This window comes from Phacochoerus africanus, chromosome 8, assembly GCF_016906955.1.
Source record: "Phacochoerus africanus isolate WHEZ1 chromosome 8, ROS_Pafr_v1, whole genome shotgun sequence".
In the NCBI taxonomy this organism is placed as follows: Eukaryota; Metazoa; Chordata; class Mammalia; order Artiodactyla; family Suidae; genus Phacochoerus; species Phacochoerus africanus.
Window position 1 is genome coordinate 43,682,891 of NC_062551.1, and position 24,116 is coordinate 43,707,006.

General features: G+C 39.8%; 1 protein-coding gene across 1 annotated transcript; it reads right to left on the bottom strand.

Annotated features, from left to right (window-relative positions):
• Positions 1–16,774: 16,774 nt before the first annotated feature.
• On the bottom strand, positions 16,775–17,168 carry LOC125133463 (60S ribosomal protein L22-like 1). The gene has a single exon (XM_047791603.1). The coding sequence runs from the start codon at positions 17,141–17,143 to the stop codon at positions 16,775–16,777; it is 369 nt and encodes a 122-aa protein (XP_047647559.1). The 5' UTR covers positions 17,144–17,168.
• Positions 17,169–24,116: the final 6,948 nt, after the last annotated feature.

Below are 24,116 nucleotides of genomic sequence, written 5' to 3' on the forward strand. Positions count from 1 at the left end.
ATACCAGTGAGGATAAGTACAAAGAAACTCATACCTAAAGCCATCATAATAAAACTACTAAACAGGGAATTCCTGTCATGGCTCAGTGGTAATGAACCCAACGAGTATCCATGAAGATGAAGGTTCAATCCCTGGTCTCACTCAGTGGGTTAAGGATCCAGCATTGCTCTGAGCTCTAGTGTAGGTCACAGACGTGGCTCAGAACCCTCATTGCTGTGGCTGTGGTGTTGGCTGGCAGCTGTAGCTCCAATTCAACCCCTAGCCTGAAAACTTACGTATGCCACAGGTGCAGCCCTTAAAAATAAATAAATAAAATTTTTTAAAAGTAAAGCTACTAAACAAAACAGAAAGAAAAAAATTTAAACTGGACAGAGGAAAAAAAAGACTGCGTTTAAGAAACAACAGACAACTGACAGATGTCTTCTGAACTGAAACAATGAAACAAAAAGACAGTGAAATAGTACTTTCGAAATACTGAAAAATGGCTGCCAACTAGAAGTCTATATCCAGCAAAATGGCCTTCAAAAATGAAAGTGAAATAGATCATTTTCAAACAGAAACAGAAAAGAAAAAGAAAAGATTTAATGTCAGTATAATTGCACTAAAAGAAATACTAAAGAATGTTTTCCAGGCTAAAGAAAATAGTCCCTGATGGCAGCAGAAAGGAATAAAGAGCAATATACATGTGGTTAAATCAAAATGAATATTGGCTGTATGAAACATAATAATAATGTATTGTGGGGATTATATTACGTGGAGGATAGAAATATTAAGCAACAATGGCATTTAAGCCAGTAAGAAGGTAAAAAGAGAGGCCAGGGATCAAACCCACAACCTCATAGTTCCTAGTCAGATTCGTTAACCACTGAGCCATGATGGGAACTCCCATTCTTTTATTTTCAACTTTTCTGTATCCTTACAATTTAGATGTATTCTCATAAACAATACATAGTTGATTTTTTAAAAAAATTAGTGCCTCTTTGGGTGTTCTCTTCGTGGCTCAGTGGTTAACAAAGGATCCATGAGGATGTGGGTTCAATCCCTGGCCTTGATCAGTGAGTTAAGGCTCCATTGTTGCTGTGAGCTGTGGTGTAGGTCGCAGATGTGGCTCGGATCCTGTGTTGGCTGTGGTTGCGGTGTAGGCCAGCAGCTGCACCTCCGATTAGACCCCTACCCTGGGAACCTCCATATACTGTGAGTACAACCCTAAAAAAAAAAAAAAAAATTAGTGCCTCTTCATCTTTTGTCTTTGCCTTTGTCTTTTGTCTTTGTCTTTTTATTTTTTTGTATTCTAGTTATGGTTTAACTTGAGCTGTGGTTTAGGTTGCAGATGTGGCTCAGATCCTGTGTTGCTGTGGCGCTGGTGGAGGCCAGCAGCTACAGCTCTGATTAGACCCCTAGCCTGGGAACCTCCTTATGCCGTGGGTGCAGCCCTAGAAAAGACAAGAAGACAAATAAATAAACATAAAAGGATGGAGAAAAGATATATTCTGCAAACACTAACCAAAAGAAATCTGTGTGGATATGTTAATATTAGTATAACAACAAAGGATACATTAAAGCAAAAAGCATTACCATAGATAAATACAAAAAATTAATGATACACAGTTCAATTAATGTGAAAGAGGAAATGATTCTAAATATGCATGAAACTAATAATACAGACTCAATTTATAAAACAAAATTTTAAGAAACTCTAAGGGGAAGCAGACAGACTGAAAACCATGGTAGACTTTAAGACACCTCTCAATATCAGAATAAGCACACAAAAAATAATCAGTCAATGTACAGATTTGAACAACACAACAAATCTGACTTAAGGAAAGTGGACACTGAATTCAACTAAAGGATACATTTAAAGCAGGTTTTTTTGTTTGTTTTTTGTTTTTCTTTTTTTTAGAGCCACACCCAAGGCATATGGAGGTTCCCAGGCTAGGAGTCTAATTGGAGCTACAGCTGCGGGCCTACACCAGAGCCACAGCAACACGGGATCCGAGCCACATCTGCGACCTACACCACAGCTCAAGGCAACACCAGATCCTTAACCACTGAGCGAAGCCAGGGATCGAACCTGCAACCTCATGGTTCCTGGACGGATTCGTTTCCACTGCACCACTATGGGAGCTCCTAAAGCAGGTTTTAACTGACATTATTAGATGTCAGAAATCATAGAAGATATTTTCTAATCATAATGTAATCAGGCTAAAAATAAGAAGACAACTGGAAAACCCCTACATGTTTAAAAAGTGATAACTCATGAGTCATAGAGGAAATTACAGTGGAAATTAGAAAATGATTTGATTGATTAATAAGAAAACTACATAGCAATGTAATGAGGTACATCTAAAACCATGTTTAAGGGGAAAATGTGAGGAGTTTCCACTGTGGCGCAAGGGGATCAGTGGCATCTTGGAAGCCCTGGGACGCAGATTTGATCCCTGGCCTGGCACAGTGGGTTAAGGATCCGGCATTGCCACAGCTGTGACTTAGAACATGACTGCAGCTTGAATCTGACTCCTGGCCTGAGAATTCCATATGCCACAGGATGGCCAAGAAAAAAAAGGAAGGAAAAATTTGTTTTAAATGCATATTTAAAAAAAAAAAACTTAAAAAAAAATCGATGAACTTAGTATCCAACTCCAGATGTTAGAAAAAAATAAACCAAAAGAAAGTTGAAGCAAATAAATAATAAAAGTAGAAGTTAATGAAACATAGAATCAGCATACAATAAAGAAAATCAACAGAGGCAAAAGTTGTCCCCTGAAAAGACCAATAAAATGAATGAACTAACAAGATAAAAAAGAAGAAAGGTACACTTGACTGCTTTCAGAAATGAATAAGGGGGAGTTCCTGTTGTGGAACCATGAGGTTGCAGGTTCGATCCCTGGCCTTGCTCAGTGGGTTAATGATCCGGCGCTGCCATGAGCTGTGGTGTAGGTCACAGATGCGGCTCGGATCCCGTGTTGCTGTGGCTCTGGTGTAGGCAGGTGGCTACAGCTCCTATTCCACCCCTAGCCTGGGAACCTCCATATGCCACGGGAGCAGCCCAAGAAATGGCAAAAAAAGAAAAAAAAAAAAAAAAAAGAAAAAGAAATGAATAAGGGGATGTCTCTATAGATCTTTTAGACTTTATAGGGAAGATATTAATACGATTGTGCCGTTTCATATATAGTAAAAAAAACCTCACAATAGTATCCCGTTTCTCCCATTAAGTCCTTTATGATGTTGTTGTCATATATTTAATATACATTTACATTAATCTATAATTTTTGCTTGTCTGATCTCCTATGTATTGTTTCTGCTGGTTCTTTCTTATGGTGCCTTCCTTTTTTATATATTTTGTGTGTTTTTTTGTTCAATTTTACTGCATGCTCCTATTTTTCTAGAACATCATCTTAGTAAGTTCATTGTGCTCGTAAGTAAGGCAGGTTCCTATGGAGAGAGATTTTCATTTGTTTCTGTCTCCTGTTCTGGGGTACTACCAGAAAAGGAATATTTTACACTGCAACTTCAGTAAATCTCAGGTTGAGATTTTTTTCAGACTATTTAGGTAGTATGAATTTGGGGTTCAAACGTGTATGAAGACTTGACTTGTTTGTGGTTACAAACAATCAGGAGAGATTGCTTCCCATCCTATTTTATCACTACATTTCAAGATTGGTACTTTTCCATGAAATTCCCTGAGGGTGGGGTGGGGGTTATTTCTAGCCTATCCTTTCTTTAAGGGTATAATCTCTGGGGTCTCAGTTTTATGATGGAGGTCTCCTATCAGACTTCCTATTTTGGATAGACCCCAAGCTGTGTCCTGTACTCCACAGCTAAACAGGAAATAAAAGTCAAAATTCAAGTTCATCTTATTTAGCAAAAGCCCTCAAGGTAAAGGGGAAGCATCTATGCTTCCCTTTCTGTTTCTTCTTTACTTGGTTTTTGGTTTGAGTGCTTCTTACTTTCTTGACAGCTCATTGATTCATTCAATAGTTTATTTAAAAATTGTTTTCATCTGACATTTCTAGTTGTTTTCAGTAGGAAGGCTGGCCAGGGTTTCTCATCCATTGCACTGATAATAGTGAACATCCACCTGAGAGATGCTTCTGAAACACCAACCAGATCATTTTGCTTCACTCCTTAAACATCTTTAATGCCTTCCCACTGCTTTCACAATCTCATGGAAACTCCTTAGATTGATACCCAAAGACTTTCTTATCTAGCCTCAGCTCACTTCTCTAGCACAGCCTTCCCACATCTCCCTGCCTTCTGTGTATAATCTCTTCTTTCGGCTTAGGCACCAATTTTCCAGAAAGCTACTCACAGTTCAGCCTGGGTATATGCTCTTAGTCTATTCGTAGACAATACAATGCTTGCCCCCACTGCACTGCAAATCATCTGTTGGATCAGTCCCTACAGAAACCATACAATATATATTTCTAGCATAGACTCTGGGTCATAATAGGTATTCAACAGGTATTTCTTAAATGAATAAGTGAACAAACCATTATTGCTATGCTTCAGAGGTTATTGAGTGTTAGCCTAGACTACGAAGATTTCATAAAGGATAGGAGATTTGAGCCAGAATACTTCATAAGATTTGAATTTAGGAATGATTTAGATAACCTTAATCTGATGCTACTTTCCAGACAAGTTCAAAGTCTTAAAATTTCGCACACATCATACATTCTGAAACATTTCCACAGAAATACCTAAGGCAGTTAAATTGAGGAAGCATTGTCTTCACAGACTTGCATCTTTCTAACAAAATTCTGAGCAGCACAGGATGCCCATTTCTGACTTGCTTAGAAAAACAACAATAGCAGGTCAGGTCTCATGGAGCAGAGCAAAATGAAGGAAAGAATTGCTGTTGGGGGATGGCGTGGACTTGGGGAAGCAGGAGGAGATATGTCCTTTTTTTATAAACATGATGATTGATTTGTACTAGAGTTGGCCTAGATATAATTTAGTCAGTAGCATTCCTTTTTTTTTTTTCGGTTTTTTTAGGGCCGCACCCATGGCATATGGAAGTTCCCAGGCTAGAGGTCGAGTCTGAGCTGTAGCTGCCAGCCTAGATCTGAGCCACATCTGCAACCTACACCATAGCTCATAGCAAGGCCGGATCCTTAACCCACTAAACAAGGCCAGGGATTGAACCCATGTCCTCATGGTTGCTAGTCGGGTTCCTTACCGCTAAGCCATGACAGGAACTCCAATAGAATTAATCTTTACTAATACTGGCTATAGTGAATTGTCCTTACTTTTTCTCCTTCTTTGAGAACTGTCCACCAGCCATATGTTCATCCTCCATGATAACTAAAAGAGTCCAATGTGAAATATAAACCCAAGGAAGACAAAAATTACAACTGAGAAAAGCAATCATTTGCAAAGACATTCATTTTCACTATTATTGTTCCAGCTGTTATACTGTTAATTGATACAATTTATTTATTCATAAATAAATATATTCATAGCAAAAATATGGATTATCAAACCTGGTGTAACTGTTTGTCTAAAAATTTACGTTCCTTCAACCTTGGAAAATTCTTAAATGCAATTATTCAGTGTTTGGAAAGAATCCTTAACTTACAGTACTTTCTGCATTTTGGTAAAGGTAAAATTTCTTAATTTGGTCATTTGGGGTCGGATTAGTACATTTTCATGCTCTACAGCTAAAGGATCAAAATTAATTAAGGTTATATGACACCATTCAATTATTATGCCAGTACATTTATCTGGTGGCCACTATAACGCCCCCCAAAAGCTTCATACGTTTGACAGCATTTAAAAGTTTGTGTATAATAATTTCTATACTGCTACTAACTAAAAATCAAGACCAAATAAAGCAACCTCAACATCCAAGAGATGAATATTATACAATGGTGTGATCAAAGCTAAATGATGCTGAATCACAGCTATCCACTCTGTATGCCCATCTCCTCGAGACATCTGGCAGCTCAACCCCTACCAGTTGCCAAGGCTATCTTTAAACTGAGGCTGTTTTAAAATGGATTTCTGCATCACAAGTAGGTGCCCACTTCCCAGCCAACACTCCCTGCCACCCTAGGCTTTTCGAAGGACATATGACCCATGAAGGCAAGGATAAAACAACTGCTCTCCAGCGGGCATCCTAAGATGCACAGAGAGCCTCGGTTTCCTGCTCCTGGCAAGGCCCACATGCCAGCCTGTCACTCTGCAGCCTGTAGCAATAAAACTTTACTACATCTGCATTCTCAGTGGAATATCAGGATAAGCCTTGCTTTCTTTCTACCATATCTAGAAATTAAAGGAACAACACAATGCAGGAAGCCAAACTTAACTTTTATTTATTTTTGTTTCATTTATAAAATTTAGTTCATTTATTCAGTTATTTTAGTACACCTGATCCACTGATAGCCTTGACCATGGTGTTTAATCTCTGAGTCATAGTTTCCTCATCTGTAAAATCAGAATCAGCTCACTGGCTTCACAGAGTTGTTGTGAGGAAAGTCCACGACACCACAGTTCGGGACTGTGACATCACAGGGTATGATGTGATGCCGTCCACATCACAGTTCTCCTATCTGTTATCTCCATAACAGATCCTGGAAACAGGGACTCCCATAGTGCTTGCCATGTTATAAAAACAGATAGATATATGAAATAAATGTTAGGTAAATACTCTAGTTATCTTTTGCTACCTAACAAATCATCCATGAACTTAAGAGCTTAAAAACAACAAACATTTATTATCTCCTACAGGTTTTGAGGATCAGGAATCAAGGAACAGCTTAGCTGGGTGGTTCTAGCTCAGGTCTCATGAAGTTGTCGTCAACCTGGTACCCAGGGTTTCTGACCTTCCCGGGGCTGGGGTGTCCACTTCCAAGATCACTCAGATGGCTGTTGCCAGGTCTTAGTTTCTCACTGGCTATTGGCTGGAGGCTGCACTTCCTTTCTGTGTAGTGCTGTCCTTAGTCCTGCCCACAACATGGCAACTGGCTCTCCCCAGAGAAAGCAAGGGACAAAGCAAGAGAGAGCTCTCAGGGTGGAAACCAGAATGTCTTCTATGACCTGATCTTAGAAGTAACACTCCTTCACTTCTGCCATATGTTATTGGACACACCGAATGATCCCGGTACAATATGGGAAGAGTCTACACCAGGGTGTGAACACGAGGAGGTGGGGATCATTGGAGACATCTTTGGAGACTGGCTGCCACATCAAAAGCATGAATAAAGAGATCCTTTAGGAAACACATGTGCCCTGTTTATCACAAGGAGGATTCCCCTTAAATACTCCTTGCCTCTTATCCCAACTTTTACCACTTGCCTTCTCTGGAAACGGACTATAACCGTGGGTGAGAGCCCATGGTCTATACTTCTTGACTAAATGGAGTTCCTCTAAGTGTGTAAGAGAGATGCCCTCTTCCCTCTGAACTAGTAGTTCCTGGCAGAAATCCCAGTTAAGTGAGTTCACTCTGCAGACCCAAATCGAAGTTCCAAGGTCTAAACTGTCTGCAGGGAGTCAGAGAATCTACCTGCCCAGAATTTCCAGTCATTCTTTTCAATACACCATCTCAGTAACAGAGGCGATATTCGATCTCCATCCATCTGATTCTCACATCTCTTCTCTGGTTTTGAACCCAGGCAGGGAACAAGGACACCCTTTGTCTGCAACTCAGACCTCAGCAAGAAGGATCACCACACCAGAATGAGAAAGTATCATCTAAATGGCACTGGGATGTTTTATATAATTACAACTAAATAGGATTGATTATCAGTTTAGGAATTTTATTCATTGGTTTTCTTCACTGAGATAGAGGGAAATTTTGATATATTAGTTAGGTTACTTTCCCATCCTGGAAGTTCAACTCCTTAGTGTTCTTTGTCTTTGTAAGGCTGTTTATTCTCTACAGAAGCCTAAATCAGAAATTTAGCTATGGTCTTGTAATGCAATCAGGGTTTTAATTATCTGCACTCAAATTGCAGTGGAATAACCCCAAAATACTAAAAAGATTACAATGTTACAAAAGTTCAGTCACTTCTGTTTTTATGTACTGCTAGGCTCCAGCTGAGCTTCCTTTTGTGATATGATTCTTGAGTTCCTGTGAGATTGTTTTTTGTTTTGTTTTTGTCTTTTTAGGGATGTCCCAATGGCATATGGAGGTTCCCAGGCTGGGGGTCAAATCGGAGCTACAGCTGCTGGCCACAGCCACAGCCACGCTGGATCCAAGCCACGTCTGTGACCTGCATCACAGCTCATGTCAACACTGGATCCTTAACCCACTGAGTGAGGTCAGGGATCGAACCTGTGTCCTCATGGATACTGGTTAGATTTATTTCTGCTGAGCCATGATGGAAACTCCTTTTTTTTTTTTTTTTTTCTGTGAGATTTTAGTATAATTCTTTAATTTTAAGATACATTTGCCCCATAATGTTTTTCGGATTAAGACGTCAAAAGAAACTTGCCAGGGCTTTCTCTTGTTTTTATAGGTGTGATGCCTTCTAAAATTAATGGTGTTTTGGAATCAAAGAAACATAAATTTATGGACCTGGACTTACAGAAATCTTCTAACTTGAACTGTGTAAGTCAAAGTTGTTCAATAATAACTTTTGGTATCCTTTTTCTGATTGCTTTTGATATGGATTTTGTCTGTGTCTCTTGGCAATCTTGACTGGCTTTGATTTCTTGGGTGGTCCGGGGAATACTAAACTAATGACATGGGTAGATGGATAGGTCATTCTCACTGACATGAGTGGTGACTTCACCTGAAGACACATGATATCTTTTGTCCCTAGCTGTCCTAAATTCCTGCTGGGGCTAAATAAAGAGTAAAGCCTTCTTTTGGTGCCTGTGAGCCCTGGAAATTGATGTTGATGTAATTCTTCCCAGGTGAGGCAGGGCCAGGCCCTCCGGGAGGCAGCAGAGGAAGGAAGTTGCCTAGAACATCTAAATGCTAGAAGCACAGCCTGGAGAAGGGGTCCTTGACTAGAATGGTGAAATATGCTTAATACTGAACCAAGAAAAAGGGAAAGCGGCTGTGAGAAAAAAAGGGGAGTAGAATATGACAAGTTGCAGCCCTTGGGAATTAAGTGTATGTTTGTATATGAAAATTGGAGATGACGTGAAAGCATGCAGCTAATGTTCTCAATTACACCAAACATTTCTACACTGATATAAGAAAAACATTACAGAAAAAGATTTGGGGGAAAGATTAGATTCACCCTGTAAGAAGAGAATTCATGGCTTAATGTTGCTGGCTAGGACATTAATTTGAAAATATCTGTACTCAAAAGAATTTTTGTATTGGCTTTATCTATAAGCCCAAGCAGAGGTGAAAATGAATATAAGTTAGAGACAAAGGGACTTCCCACTGCAGCACAGCAGGTTAAAGATCCAGCACTGTCTTAGAGACAGAGTCTGCTATAAGCCATAATATGAGGATCCATGAGTGATAAAAACTACACTACTCAGAGGAAGAAAGGGCACAATCCCAGGACAAATATTCTCACAGCAATTTACAAAACTCTAGTAAGGATAGTTATTCTGTGCAATTACATTGTTGCATGTATAAAAGGATTCCTTAGGCAGCCCCTGTAGTGCCCTGCTATTATTACATAAAACATAAAGAGAATACTCACTCCATCTTTTGGGGTGGGTGAACTCCTAGCACCAATGATTGTACCACATGATGAGGCTCTATGGCCATAGCTGTCTGGACCAGGGGTGTACAAGTTTTCAAGTGGACCAATCTTATGCTGAGAAGGAGAAGCTAGTTTAGCCCTGACTATTTTCTTGAATGATAGGACATGGACCTGGAAGCTAGACTGTACCTATCTTAGCCTCTGAGGCAGAGAAAGAAGAATGAAACCAACTTCCCCAAAGGAGTGGAGGCAAAGGACCTGGAGAGATGGAGACAACAAGGGTACAAAAGTCCTGGTAGTTTTGGTTTTTGTTTTTTTGTTTTGTTTTGTTTTGCTTTTTAGAGCTTCACCATGGCATATGGAGGTTCCCAGGCTAGGAGTTGAATTGGAGCTGTAGCTGTCAGCCTACACCACAGCCACAGGAACACCAGATCCAAGCCGCATCTGCAACCTACACCACAGCTCACAGCAATGCCAGATCCTTAACCCACTGAGCGAGGCCAAGGATTGAACCCGCAACCTCATGGTTCCTGGTTGGATTCGTTTCCACTGCACCATGACAGGTAAATCTTGGCTCCAGTTCTTCCTACATGGCCTACCTCTGGACCCTGTTAAATGGCCTTCTGCTACAATGAATGTAGTTCCCTCCATTTACTTCTGCTAGCTTAAACTTTATAACTTGACATTTAGAGTCTTAACCAAGATAGGCCCATAGATTTAATATAACTTAATATACTTCATATTCCTCTTATCTAACTGTGAATCTCATGGTTCCCTGTATCCCCTCCAGTACAAAGCAGGCCAGAGCAATGAAGGAACAGGAGACATAATGTTGATATAAAGGTGGATCTGGTTGTAGACAAAAAAAAACAACTTTTAACATAAGAGAAAACAAATACAACCTCTTTAATCCCTGCTAGCTATATTAGCCCAGGCTTAGAGCACATGGCAAGTACTTCTAAATACTGCACATGGCAAGTAAACTGAATTTAAGTATATGGACTAGGGTGTTCCTGTGTGGCCCAGCAGGTTAAGAAGCCAACATAGTATCCATCCATGAGGATGCAGGTTCAATTCCTGGCCTCACTCAGTGGATTAAGGATCCAATGTGGCTGTGGCTGTGGCATAGGCTGGCAGCTTCAGCTCCAATTCAGCCTTTAACCTGGGAACTTCCATATACTGCAGGTGTGGACTGAAAGAAAGAAAGAAAGAAGAAAGAGAAAAGAAAGTATATTGACTAGAGTTAATGTCTCAAACTAATGTTTAGCACTAAGCATCATACTTCATGGGGTAACAGTAGAGGCACTCCTACAGTGAATGAGGAATGAGTAAAGAATAGATGTTATTCCTGTTTTTATTTAATGTTCTTCCAGAAATTCTAGCCAGTACACTAAGCAAGAAAAAGATATTAAATAAAATGCTATATAAAGTTCTGGGAAGACAGAATAGATGTACTTTTCCTTATTCCTCCAGCAAAGTACAACTAAAAACCCCTGACATTTTATGTATATAATGAACATAAGACTCTGAAAAATGGAGGAAAAAAAGGCAAACTAGCTAGAGAGGTTGGGGACGACTATCAAGGGAACAATACAGTAGTGAGTTCCCCAGATTTTCTTTTTGCCTGAAATAGTCCATACTTGTAGCTAATGAGGCTATAACCTAGAAACATGAAATAGCACAGAACCAAAAAAAAAAAACACCAAAAAAAAACCCACAAGCAACAAACAAAACAAAAACTCTTCTCTTTCTAGCCAAAGGACCAGGAAAGAGACTAGTAAGACAGAAAACTTTTAGACAATAACTACTCTACTCCAGCCAAGTACTACAGAAAAACTGTAGCCCCAGTTTGCAAAGGGCAAGTAGGAAGCCTGGATTTCCACCCTTACCAGGCTATAATGAGGTACACCAAACCCCCTGAGAAGGTGGTGTCATAGAAGGCTGGGTATGGAGCTGAGAGTTCCGTCTCCAACCTGTAGTAACAAGGTGCCTCCTCACAACATAATACCTAAAATGTCCAAGTTCCAATCAAAAATTATTCATCATACCAAGAACCTGGAAAATTGAATTTAAAAAGACCATCAATAAATGCCTACACCAAAATAGCAGAGATGGAGAGCTCCCATTGTGGCACAGCATAAACGAATCTGACTGGTATCCATGAGGATGAAGGTTAGATCCCTGGCTTCACTCAGTGGGTTGGGGATCCAGCATTGCCGTGAGCTGTGGTGTAGGTCGCAGACATGGCTCAGATCCAGCGTTGCTATGGCTGTGGCCAGCAGTGATTTGACCCCTAGCCTGGGAACTTCCATATGCCACAGGTACAACCCTAAAAATAAAAAAAAAAAGCACAGATGTTAGAATTATCTGATAAATATTTCCAAGCAGCCATTATAAAATGTTTAAACAAGCAATTATGAACAAGTCTGAAACAAATGAAAAATTTTAAATCTCAGCAAATAATAAAAGATATAAAGAACAGGCAAATGTAAATTTCAGAACTAAAAAATACAACAACTGAGAAAAAATTTTAACTCATTGAATAAGATCAAGATGGAGAGGGCAGAGAAAGAATGACAGAGGAAAGAATCAGTAAACTTGACATTTGAACAATAGAAATTACCCGATCTGAACAACAGAAAGAAAACAGACTTTTAAAAAAATTAACAGAGCCTCAGGAGCCTGTGTAACCAAAGCAAAAGATTCAACACTCATGTCATCAGAATCCCAGGAAAGGAGAAAGAGGGTGAGTCCAAAAGCAGTCAAGGATATATGTTTAAAACCCCCAAATTTGGCAAAGGAGCCTATCTACTGAAGAAGCTGAAAAATTCCTAAATAAGATAAATCCAAATAAATCTACACCAAGACATTCATTGTCAAAAATTTTTTTCATAGTCAAATTTCTTAAAGCTAAAGGCAAGGAATATGTCTTCAAAGCAGTGAGAGAAAAACAATGCCTTACTTAACAGGGAAAGAACAATTTGAATTCCTGCAGATTTCTCATCAGAAACTACAGAGGCCAGAAGGAACTGGCACAATTTTCAAACAGTAAAAGAAAAGGACTGTTGACCCAGAATCCTATATCCAGTGAAAATATCCATTAGGAATAAAGTAGAAATCAGGAGATCTTCAGATGAAAGAGACCAAAAGAATTTGTTGCCGTAAGACTACCTGAAAAGAAGGGCTAAAGGAAGTTCTTGAAACAGAAATGAAACCATAAAAGAAAAATTCTGGAACACCAGAAAAGAAGAAAGAACAACAAAAAGAATACAAATATAGTTAAATATATTTTCCTTTATCTCTTAGGTTTTCTAAATTCTGTTCAACGGTTAAAGGAATTATAATACTGTCTAATGTGGTTCTAAATGTATATACAAGAAATGCTTAAGACAATTATAAATGGTAGGAGGTAAAGGGACCTAAAGGGAAGGAGGTTTCTTTACTTCATTTGAGCTGGCGAAATGTCAACACCAATAGACTGTGATAAGTTCTGTCTATACAATGTAATACCTAGAGCAACCACTCAGAAAGCTATACAAAGAGATACAGTAGAGGGATTTCCCTGGTGGCCTAGCAGTTAAGGATTCATCACTGTCACTTCTGTGGCTCAGGTTCTATCCCTTGCCTGAGCACTTCCATATGCCACAGGCATGACCAAAAAAAAAATTTTTTTAATACAGTGAAAAACACTATAGACAAATTAAAATGGAATTCTTAAAAAACTTATAGAAAAGCAGGAAAATAAAACAGAGAAATAAAAAACAGAAAGTAAACAGAAAACAAAAAATAAAATAGCAGAATATGCACACTGAGGTATATGGAATGATTGGTCAACAGGGACCTGATGTATAGCACAGAGAACTCTGCCCAATATTCTTGGATAATCTCTGTGGGAAAAGAATCTGAAAGAGAATGGATGTGTGTACATGAATAACTGAATCACTTTGCTGTACAGCAGAAATTATCACAATATTTGTAAGTCAACTATACCTCAATAAAACTTTAAAAAATGAAAATAAAATAAAGAAATAAAATAAAATAGCAGACTTAAGCCCTAATACAGTTAACTCTTGAACTACATGGGTTTGAACTGTGCAGGGCTACTTATACATGGATTTTTTTTTTCAGTAGTAAATACTATAGTACTATACCATTCATGTTGGTTGAATGTGCAGATGCAGAACCCTATAAACAGAAAACTGCAAATACAGAGGGCCAACTTTAAGTTATATGTGGATTTTCAACTGTGTGGAGGGTCGACACCCCAACCCTCATGTTGTCCGAGGGTCAACTGTATATCAATAAGTACATTATTATTATTATTATTATTATTATTGTCTTTTTGACATTTCTTGGACCGCTCCCGCGGCATATGGAGGTTCCCAGGCTAGGGGTCAGATCAGAGCTGTAGCTGCTGACCTCCACCAGAGTCACAGCAAGATCTGAGCCACTTCTGTGACCTACACCACAGCTCATGACAATGCCAGATCCTTAACCCACTGAGCAGGCCAGGGATTGAACCCTCAGCCTCATGGTTCCTAGTCGGATTCGTTAACCCGTGAGCCACAACAGGAACTCCTATCAATAAGTATATTTAATGTAAATAGTCTAAATATACCAATTAAAAGACAGACATTGTTACAGTGGGTTTAAAAAGATGACCCATCTAATCACTATATTGTACACCTGTTACTCACATAATGTACATTAACTATACTCAAATAAATTTATAAGAAAGATGACCCAACTATGTATGCTATTGGAAACTCACCTCAAACATAACAATTGTCTTAGTTCATTTGGGCTAATATAACAAAATACCAAAGATGAGGTGGCCTATAAACAACAAATATTTTTTTCTTGCAGTTCTGGAGGCTGGAAAGTCCAAGATCAAGGCATCAGAGATTTGGTGTCTGGTGAGAGTCCACTTCCACGTTCATAGACAGACATTCACTGAGTCTTCACATGACAGAATGGGCAAGGGATCTCTCTGGGGTCTTTTTATTAAGGGAACTAATCCTATTCATGAGGCAGAGCCCTGATGACCTAATCACCTCTCAAGAGCCCAACCAACACTTTGTGGATTGGGTTATCATATATGAATTTGGGTGGGGACACAAACATTCAGTCTATACCAATGAGGTAGGTAGACTAAAAGCTAAAAGATGGAAATAGCTATACTTTGCAAACATTCCACAAGAGAAAACAGGAGTGGATATGTTAATATCAGATAAAGTAGAGTTCAGAGCAAAGGAAATTACCAGAGACAGAAAGATTCATTACATTATGATAAAAAAGTTAATCCACCTAGAAGACATAGCAAACCTGATTGTGTATGCACCAAACAAGAGAGCTACAAAATACATAAGACAAAAACTGATAGAAACAGAAGAAATAGACGAATTCACAATTAGAGTTGGAGAAATTAGACAAAGAATGAGCAAGGATATAGGCAACAAGACCATCAACCAATAGAATCGAATCAACAACAGCAAAACACATATTATTTTCAAGTGTCTATGAAACATATACCAAGAGATGCCATATCCTGGGTCATGAAACAAACTTTAACAAGTTTAAAGGAATTGAAACCATACAAAGAAAAGAATTGTTAGAACTGATTAAAATTTTTGCAATGTGGCCCATTACAAAATAAATAAATGCATAAAAAGCAATAACAATATTCAATTAAAATATAGTGTCAAAATAATCATATTCACAGCAACAATAAACAAAATAAAATATCTACTCAACAGCAAATGTGCTGGAGTTATGTGTGAAAAACCATAAAGCTCCACTGAGGACTAAATTTTGTAGATATAAACAAGCTTACTCTAAAATTTATATGGAAGGCTAAAGAAACTAGAAAAACTAAAATAATTCAGAAAAGGAGAAATAGTAAAATGAAACAGTCTACCCAATCTCAAGACTTATAGCTACAGTACTCAAGGCTGTGTAGTAGTTTCTGTATTCTCAGATGAATAGATTTAAGATTGGAAGAAATCCATTAATCCTCAGACACATCTACAAATATAAAACAATTTCGATAAGATCCTTACAGGATCACTTAGGGAAAGACATAGCTGATTCAGCCAAGAACATTTTGCAAAAGAAGGGTAATGGGGTGAGACTTGCCATACCAGATATTGACCTGTACGATACAGTTTCAATGATTAAATAAGTATTTTAGGGGTGGAGGATTACACAGACAGACCTGTGGAAGAGAACAGAAAAGACCTTGATCTGATTGAGGCATACGTACAAATTTAGTACAACTTTATGTACATAAAACAGTTGTTTCATATACTTTGACAGGTTTTCTTTTCTTTTTTTTTTTTTTTGTCTTTTGTCCTTTTTTTTTAAGGGCCGCACCCGCAGCATATGGAGGTTCCCAGGCTAGGGGTCAAATCAGAGCTGTAGCTGCCAGCCTAAGCCACAGCCACAGCAACGCCAGATGCGAGCCACATCTGCAACCTACACCACAGCTCATGGCAATGCCGGATCCTTAACCCACTAAGCAAGGCCAGGGATCGAACCTGCAACCTCATGGTGCCTAGTCAGATTTGCTTCCACTGTGCCACGACGGGAACTCCGACAGGTTTTCTTATTGTGGCAGGAGGGTAATATCAAGCTCTGTGCCTCCCTTATGCCAAAAGCAGACATCCTGGCTGCTTTCAGAGAGTAGACTCTAGGGGGTCCAGGCTATAAGGGGGAGACAGCTCTGAGGCTCTGGGATGATCCAGACAAGTGCTGTGGTTTGGAACAGGAGAGTGGGGGTTTCTGTGAAAAGTACTTGGATTCAAGTGGACTTTGAAGGGGAAAAAAAAAAAAAAAAAAACAGCAGAATTTGCTAATCAATTAGACGTGTGGGTGAGAAAGAGTGGATTCCAGGATGACTGAACAACTGGGCTGGCCAAGCCTGCAGAAGGCACAGGTTATAGGGTGGTTCAGACCTCTGTGCTTATCAGCCATCCAGGGGAAGATGCTGAGTATGCAGAAAATACAGTGTGTGCATATGAACATACACATCTCTATTTTTCTTTCTTTCTTTCATAAAGTACAATGTTTTTTATTCATTGATAAACTAAAAGTCAATTTCTATATGTCTCTTTCTCTGGTCTCATTTGTTGTATTATCAAGCAAAACCCTATAAGGGACAGCTTCATTTAGTCCTCAGACTCGGATCCAACTTTATCTTGACTAATCTGGAAGTGACGAAGTTCACAAGTTTCCTTGTCAGATGAAACCACACGAAGACAATCACAAAGATTGTTCTTCTTAAGGTATTTCTTGGTAAGATATTTCAAATACCTTTTAGAGAACTCTTTCTCAGAAACAACTGTGATTTTATTCCTGAAGCATTCAATGTGAACAACATTCCCAAGATTTCCAGTTTTTCCATTCACTTTAACCTTCTCCCATAAAAACTGTTCAAAATTTCCAGAATCAAAAATTCCGTCTTCTGCTGGATGAGTAAGGTCCAAATTAAACTTGCAGTTTGACTTCTTAGACTTCTTTTCCTTCTCCAGCGCCATCTTGAAGGCTGGCTGCACAATCAAAAAGCCACATCTGTATTTTTCAAGTTTTCCATAATGAATTATATATTTTTAGATTATCTTATCTGAAAAAGTTATTTTAAAAGTCATTGGCTAGAGTTCCCATTATGGCTTCAGTGGTAATGAACCTAACTAGTATCCATGAGGATGCAGGTACAATTCCTGGCTTCGCTCAGTGGGTAAAGGATCCAGCGTTGCTGTGAGCGGTGGTGTAGGTCACAGACGTGGCTCAGATCTGGCATTGCTGTGGCTGTGGTATAGGCTGGCAGCTGTAGCTCTGATTCAACCCCTAGCCTGGGAACTTCCATATGCCACAGATGCGGCCAAAAAATAAATAAATAAAGGTGTTGGCTAAGTTTTACCTGAATTCAGTATTCTGCATCATCTTTATTTCTAAGTTAGCAGACTTGCACCTTCAGCAGTTCAGAAGAGGTTGAGAAATGCATGTGAGCTTCCTTGAGGAAGCAGTCAGTCAAGGAGAAGACTCCCTGGGGCCCTGGAGAAATCTGTGGAAGGAACAGCAGGCCCAGCCTTCACACCACCTGGCACAGGGACAGCCCAAACATCATGGAGGCAGGATCCAGCCCCCTAAATTTTCTTTTTCCTTCTTTCAGCAGATAACCCAAAGGCGGCAGGTTATTTTTCCTCACTCTGCCCAGGAAGACAAAATGGCAGCTTAAAAGTGATGGAGACTTAGTTAGACCAAGCGTTCAGGTCGGGAAGAAGGGTGAATTCCACAAACACTGATTATTTATTTGCCAGATATAGGAGCTATGAAGAGGGTCATAACAAGGAATTTGCAGTGCGGCAGGGAGAAACAGTTAAATCATAATCAAGAAAAGAAAAGGGAAGGAATGGACACTTATTAGCAACCACTCAGTTGCCACTTATTTCATCACAACTAGACTGTGAGTCAGGAGTTGGAGCTGGCAGAGCAGGGAGAGGCAAGCTCTCCAACACATATGCCTAGAGGCAGAGGTGAATCCAAAACATTTGTCAACAGACTGGCGAGACTATCTTGGCCAGTCTGCAGTCCTGACCAGGCAGGGGGTGGGGAAGTCCACTGAGAGATAAACTTACACTTTGTTCTAAAGGATAACCACCCAATTGAAAAATGGGCAAAAGACCTGAATAGACATTTCTCCAAAGAAGATGGCCAACAAGAACATGAAAAAATGCTCAACATCACCAATTATTACAGAAATGCAAATTAAAACTACCATGAGGTACCACCTCACAACAGTCAGAATGGCCATCATTGATAACTCCACAAATAACGAATGTTGGAGAGGATGTGGAGAAAAGAGAACCCTCCTGCACTGTTGGTGGGAATATAAATTGGTACAACCACTATGGAAAACAGTATGGAGGTACCTTAGAAAACTATACATAGAACTACCATATGACCCAGCAATCCCACTCTTGGGTATATATCCAGGTAACAATTTCCTTGAAAAAGACACATGCATCCGCAAGTTCATTGCAGCACTATTCACAAAAGCCAAAACATGGAAACAACCCAAATGTCCATCAACAGATGCTTAGATTAAGAAGATGTGGTATATATACACAATGGAATACTACTCAGCCATAAACAAACTAATGCCATTTGCAGCAACATGGATGGAACTAGAGACTCTCATGCAAAGTGAAGTCGAAGAGAAAGACAAATACCATATGATATCACTTATACTGGAATCTAATATAAGGCACAAATGAACCTTTCCACAGAAAAGAAACTCATGGACATGGAGAACAGACTTGTGGTTGCCAAGGGGGAGGGGGAGGGAGTGGGATGGATTGGGAATTTGGGGTTAATAGATACTAACTATTGCCTTTGGAATGGATTAGCAATGAGATCCTGCTGAGTAGCACTGGAAACTATGTCTAGTCACTTATGATGGAGAATGATAATGTGAGAAAAAAGAATATATACATGTACGTGTAACTGGGTCACCTTATTGTACAGTAGAAAATTGACAGAACACTGTAAACCGGCTATAATGGAAAAAATAAAAATCATTATCAATGAAAAAAAAAAAGGATAACCAGAAGTTTCTTACAGGCAAGTAACCTCTTTGGCTTTGGTTTTCCAGGAGCCTGAGCTCCTGGAGGAGATGAGTAGGGGAAAGAAGCAAAAGGGGCAAACGCTAAACCTGTGGGGATGGAGCAGGGCACAAAGAGAGCACAAGTTGCCCACCTGGGGAGGGACTGAGTCAGCAGGTTCCATAAGCAGGAGGGAGAGCTAAGCCTCCATGGAGGTACCAGCTCAGTGCACCCTAGAGGCTGGAAGTTGAAACCCAGGCTCCCAGCATTGGCCATGATCCCAGGACCAAGCTCATGACAGAAGCAGCAGTGCCACCTGCCTTCACAGGAGCTTGGAAATGAGGCCACTGGGGTAACAAAGAGACTAAAGATGGGTCTCTTCCCCCATTGTCCAGAGGCCAAGGAAGCTTCCAGATCCTGGGAAGGAGGACACTTTATTCCCACTTCCCAGGATGAATGGGATCAAATTTCCCTCATCTCAGCCTTGTGGGAATTCAGAATTCAATTTATTTTGATTTAAAGGAAATAAAGGGAAGCTTCATTTCTCTTACATGGAGGTCTATGGACTAAGATGAATACCCTTCATAGAGGTTTCACAGCCCCCTGGTCATTTATTTATGGAGCAAAACTGGACAGGGTGAGTAGAAAAGGTGTTTAACTAGGGCTCTGGTTTTATAGCTCTCTGAGGACAGCTTCCTTCATTATACAGTATTTTCACTCCTGCTATGGGATGCCTCTGGACTGGCTGTTGGCAACACAAACTTAACGAGGACACGGGCCCTGCCATTAGGGACATCAGTCTGGAGGAAGAGGCAGATGTGCCCAAACGATTCCTGAGCTCCTTGTGGCTGAAAGAGACACAATTCAAAAGTTTGGTTTGACCCTTCTTGCTTGGTCGGTCATCAGCAACAAGGCACCACCACTCAGAGGCAGGTGTCTAAATTGTAAGCCATAAACAGACTCAAAGGTATGCCTGGATAAGTCAGTCCAATTCTGTGCTAGTTCCAGCATCTCTTATTGGGAACCATGCTCTATAAAGGCTTCTATAACCAATAAATATTGTGAAATGTATAAGGAAGTTCTAGGATCCTTCATCAACAATGAAGCAGAGTGATAACGAGATTAGGGCCAATAAGTCTTAGTTAGGTTGCAAGACACAAATAAAATCAGTGTTCATGCAAAAGTTATGTGCTTTTAAAACTTATCTAAGATTCCTGACTCAGGAACAGCCAGATATGATTTTTATTTTCTTTGTATCAACCAGAGAGACCCAGCTGGAAATAAAACAACACTCAGATGGGATCCATCACAAAGAGTTTAATAAAGAGATTATTTACAAAGATGTGGGCAGGGCAGAGGAAAACCATAAAGGATGGAAGGTCCTCCAGGGCCAGAAAGGCCAGGGTCCTTTGACACACCTGCCTGAGTGAGTGAGGCAACTACAGTCTAGAGCCAGAAGCCTATGTGAAGAGGGCCATCTGACAAACGCTGTGGCTTTTAGTAGGGCACCCAGCCAGTCCAAGGCAACCTCACAGGGAGAGAGCTGAAGGAATAAATACCATGAGCCAACACTTTCCTCCCTCTGATCCTCTGCTGGGCTCCTCACTGCCCCGATCCAATCAGATACAGAGGGCAAAGAACATGGTTAATGTATCACTACAGGTTCACCACCTGGAACAAAGGCCAGGGTAGAAGAGGGTGAGGAGTAGATGGGAAGGGGTGGCAAATGGGAGATGTCTGACATACTCCTCCTCCAGAGCCCCCAGAGAAATGCTGGTAGGAGAATAGAAAAGGTTCAGTCCGATACTACGCAGAGCATAGGAGAAGGATCACTGGTGAACCAGAGATTTCCATAAGTGTTTGGTTGAAAGGAATGGACAATGTGAGTGAGCTGGGTATGTAGGGCAGAGAAAGCTGTGATTTGAACATAGGTGGGAGGCCAGAAGCTGAGTATAAAATGAGCTGTAAGAGGTTCTAGACTCAGAATTGTGAAGTTTGACAACCATGGAGTGAGCAGCAGGGATGGCAATTGGGGGAATTAATTAAAGGGTCTATATTCTGCCATCTGCCTTCTCAACTCCAAATGTAAAAAAGCCAGCAGTCCGGGTATCCACTCTGCCCTTGAGCACATGAACATAATATCAACCTTTAAGGCAAGAGGATCTATCAGAGGTTCAGCAAGCTAAATATAAAACACTATATCTATATCTATATCTATCTATCTATCTATCTACATCAATCATTGTGAAATTTCAGAATACCAAGAAGAAAGATTTGAAAAGACTCCTGAAAGAAAAAAAAAAAGAGTTAGTTATTTTAAAAAGAAAAAAAGAAGATTTCCCTTGTGGTACAGCAGGTTAAGGATCCTGTGTTGTCACTGCAGCAGCTTAGGTCAATGCTATGGTGCGGGTTCAATTCTTAGCCTAGGAACTTCTGCATGCCATGCCACGAGTGCAGCAAAAAACAACAAAACCAAACAAAAAACGAAATCAGACTAATATTAGGTATCTCATCAGCAATACTAGATGCTTTCAGACAACAGAGCACGACCTTCAAATTGCTGAGGGATATTTGGATCTAGAATTCTATACCCAGCCAAATTATCAATCAAGTCTGTGGAGAAAACAAAAGCACTTTTTAGACATGCAACCACTCAAAGAGTTTCACTCCTATGTGCCTCTTCTGAAGAAGTTACTTAAAGAATTAACCTTATATTCAGGGGTCTAGCTAATACAGAAGAAGACATAGAACTGGGAGGGAAGGAGGAACCAGAATTTCAGCTACACAGCATCCAGAGATGCAACCAGCCCTTCCTGGAGCAGAAAGACAGCAGGCTTTCGAAGGGAGGTGTCTAGGGATTCCACAGGAGAGTATGACTGGGCTTTATAATAACTGAGAATATGAAAAATTCCCAGAATGCAAGGCAAAAAAAAAAGAAAGATAACTAGAAAATTTGAGGAAAAACTAACAGCTGCACCATAGAGTTACAACAACATAAAAAATCAGGGCAAATTTGAGCATAAGGGAGTGGATGTGAAAAAAGAACTGAATACATTTTAAGTAATGGAGAAAATAATCTGGAAGTTATATAATGTATAAATTAATATAACAAATAAAGTATGTTTCTTCTGTCATCAAAAATTAAGGTAACCAGCAAACAGGGTGGGGAAAAGACACAAGAAAATTATGATCTAAATATAATGTAGAGGGAAACGACGTGACTGGGAGCAATCTGTTCAGTACAAGAACAAATTCTTCTGAACATTCTTCTGTGAGCAGCACAAAAGTGGGGTCCCTAGAATCACTGGGAAGGAATGTTGTCATAGTCTCTTTTTAGCTCTAAGGCAAACAACATTCACTCTTTATAACGTACATGTACTTACTGTCTAGAACTCTTGCCCAGATATCTATACGGATTATTCCCTTACCTCCTTCAGAACTTTTTACTCAAGTATCAACATTTAGAGAGAACTTTACTGACCATTCTGTCTAAATTGAAACACACACAAGTGTTTCAAACTTGTGGAATTATTTGGGCTACTGCCCACAGGGCTCCAATTAGTGCATATTTTGTTTTTTGTTTTTCGTTTGTTTGTTTTGCTTTGTTTTAGGGCTGCACCCACAGCATATGGACATTCCAAGGCTAGGGGTTGAATGGGAGCTACAGCTGCCAGCATACACCACAGCCATAGCCATAGCCACAGCAACTCGGGATTCTGAGCCACGTCTGAGACCTACACCATAGCTCATGACAACAATGGATCCCCAATCCACTCAGCAAGGCCAGAGATCGAACCCTCATCCTCCTGGATACTAGATTCTTTTCTGCTGCTCCACGACGGGGACTCCTAGTGCATATTTTGAATTGGATGCTCAGCCTGGTTTTAGAATAAAGTAGATGGCTAAACTCAATATGGCTAATATGAATAATACTCCTAGATTCGTGTCAATAATGGAGTATGATATAGGCAGGGATTCATACAGTATTAATGCCAGGACTGGTATGGTAATGAACACAGAGATAGACAATGTGGCAAGTCATAGTGGTTGTTTAATAAGTAATTTTAGTGCATCAGCAATTGGTTGTAGTAGGCCATGTGGACCAACAACATTTGGTTCTTTGCAGAGGTGCATATAATTTAGCACTTTTCGTTCAACTAACGTGAGGAAAGCTATAGCTAGGAGAATGGGGACAATGAGTTTTAAAATGTTAATTATGAACATTTTTTTAGGGAGAGGATTTGAAGTGTTTCAAATACACACACACACACACACACACACACACACACACAAACACACACAGTCCCTGTACCGCTTCCTAGTTTAATTTTTCTCCTAAGCACAACTATCATGGTAAATATTTTACTTCTTTATCTTGTTATTTTCTCTCTCCATCCCACCCCCACTAGAAAGTACATTCCACAAGAGCAGGGATCTTTCTTTACTATCATATTCACTATGGCTTCCCAGAACCAAGGACAGGGGCTAGCTCATGGTAGATCCCCAGTAAATATTTGCTGCGTTAATAAATGTTGAATCAAGCCACAGGCAAGTCACAGAAGCCATAACTATGTTTATATGATAGAAATTAAATGTCATTATGCTTGGCAATGCAAAAATAAAGGCCTGGCCTACAGAAGTTGGGAGAGGAAAGGCAAAAAAATAAAAATGGGAGAAGGAAGGTTAAAAGTGCTAATGTTCATCTATACATTCTTTTTCTCATACTATCTTCCAGTATGTTCTATCCCAAGAGATTGGCTATAGTGCCTATATATAGTAACCTATATGTTACCATAGCAACCTATATGACTAGGTTACTATGCTGTACAGCAGAAATTGGCACAACACTGTAAAGCAACTATAATTTTTTATAAGTGCTAATATTCTCCGTTTACTACGTGGATAA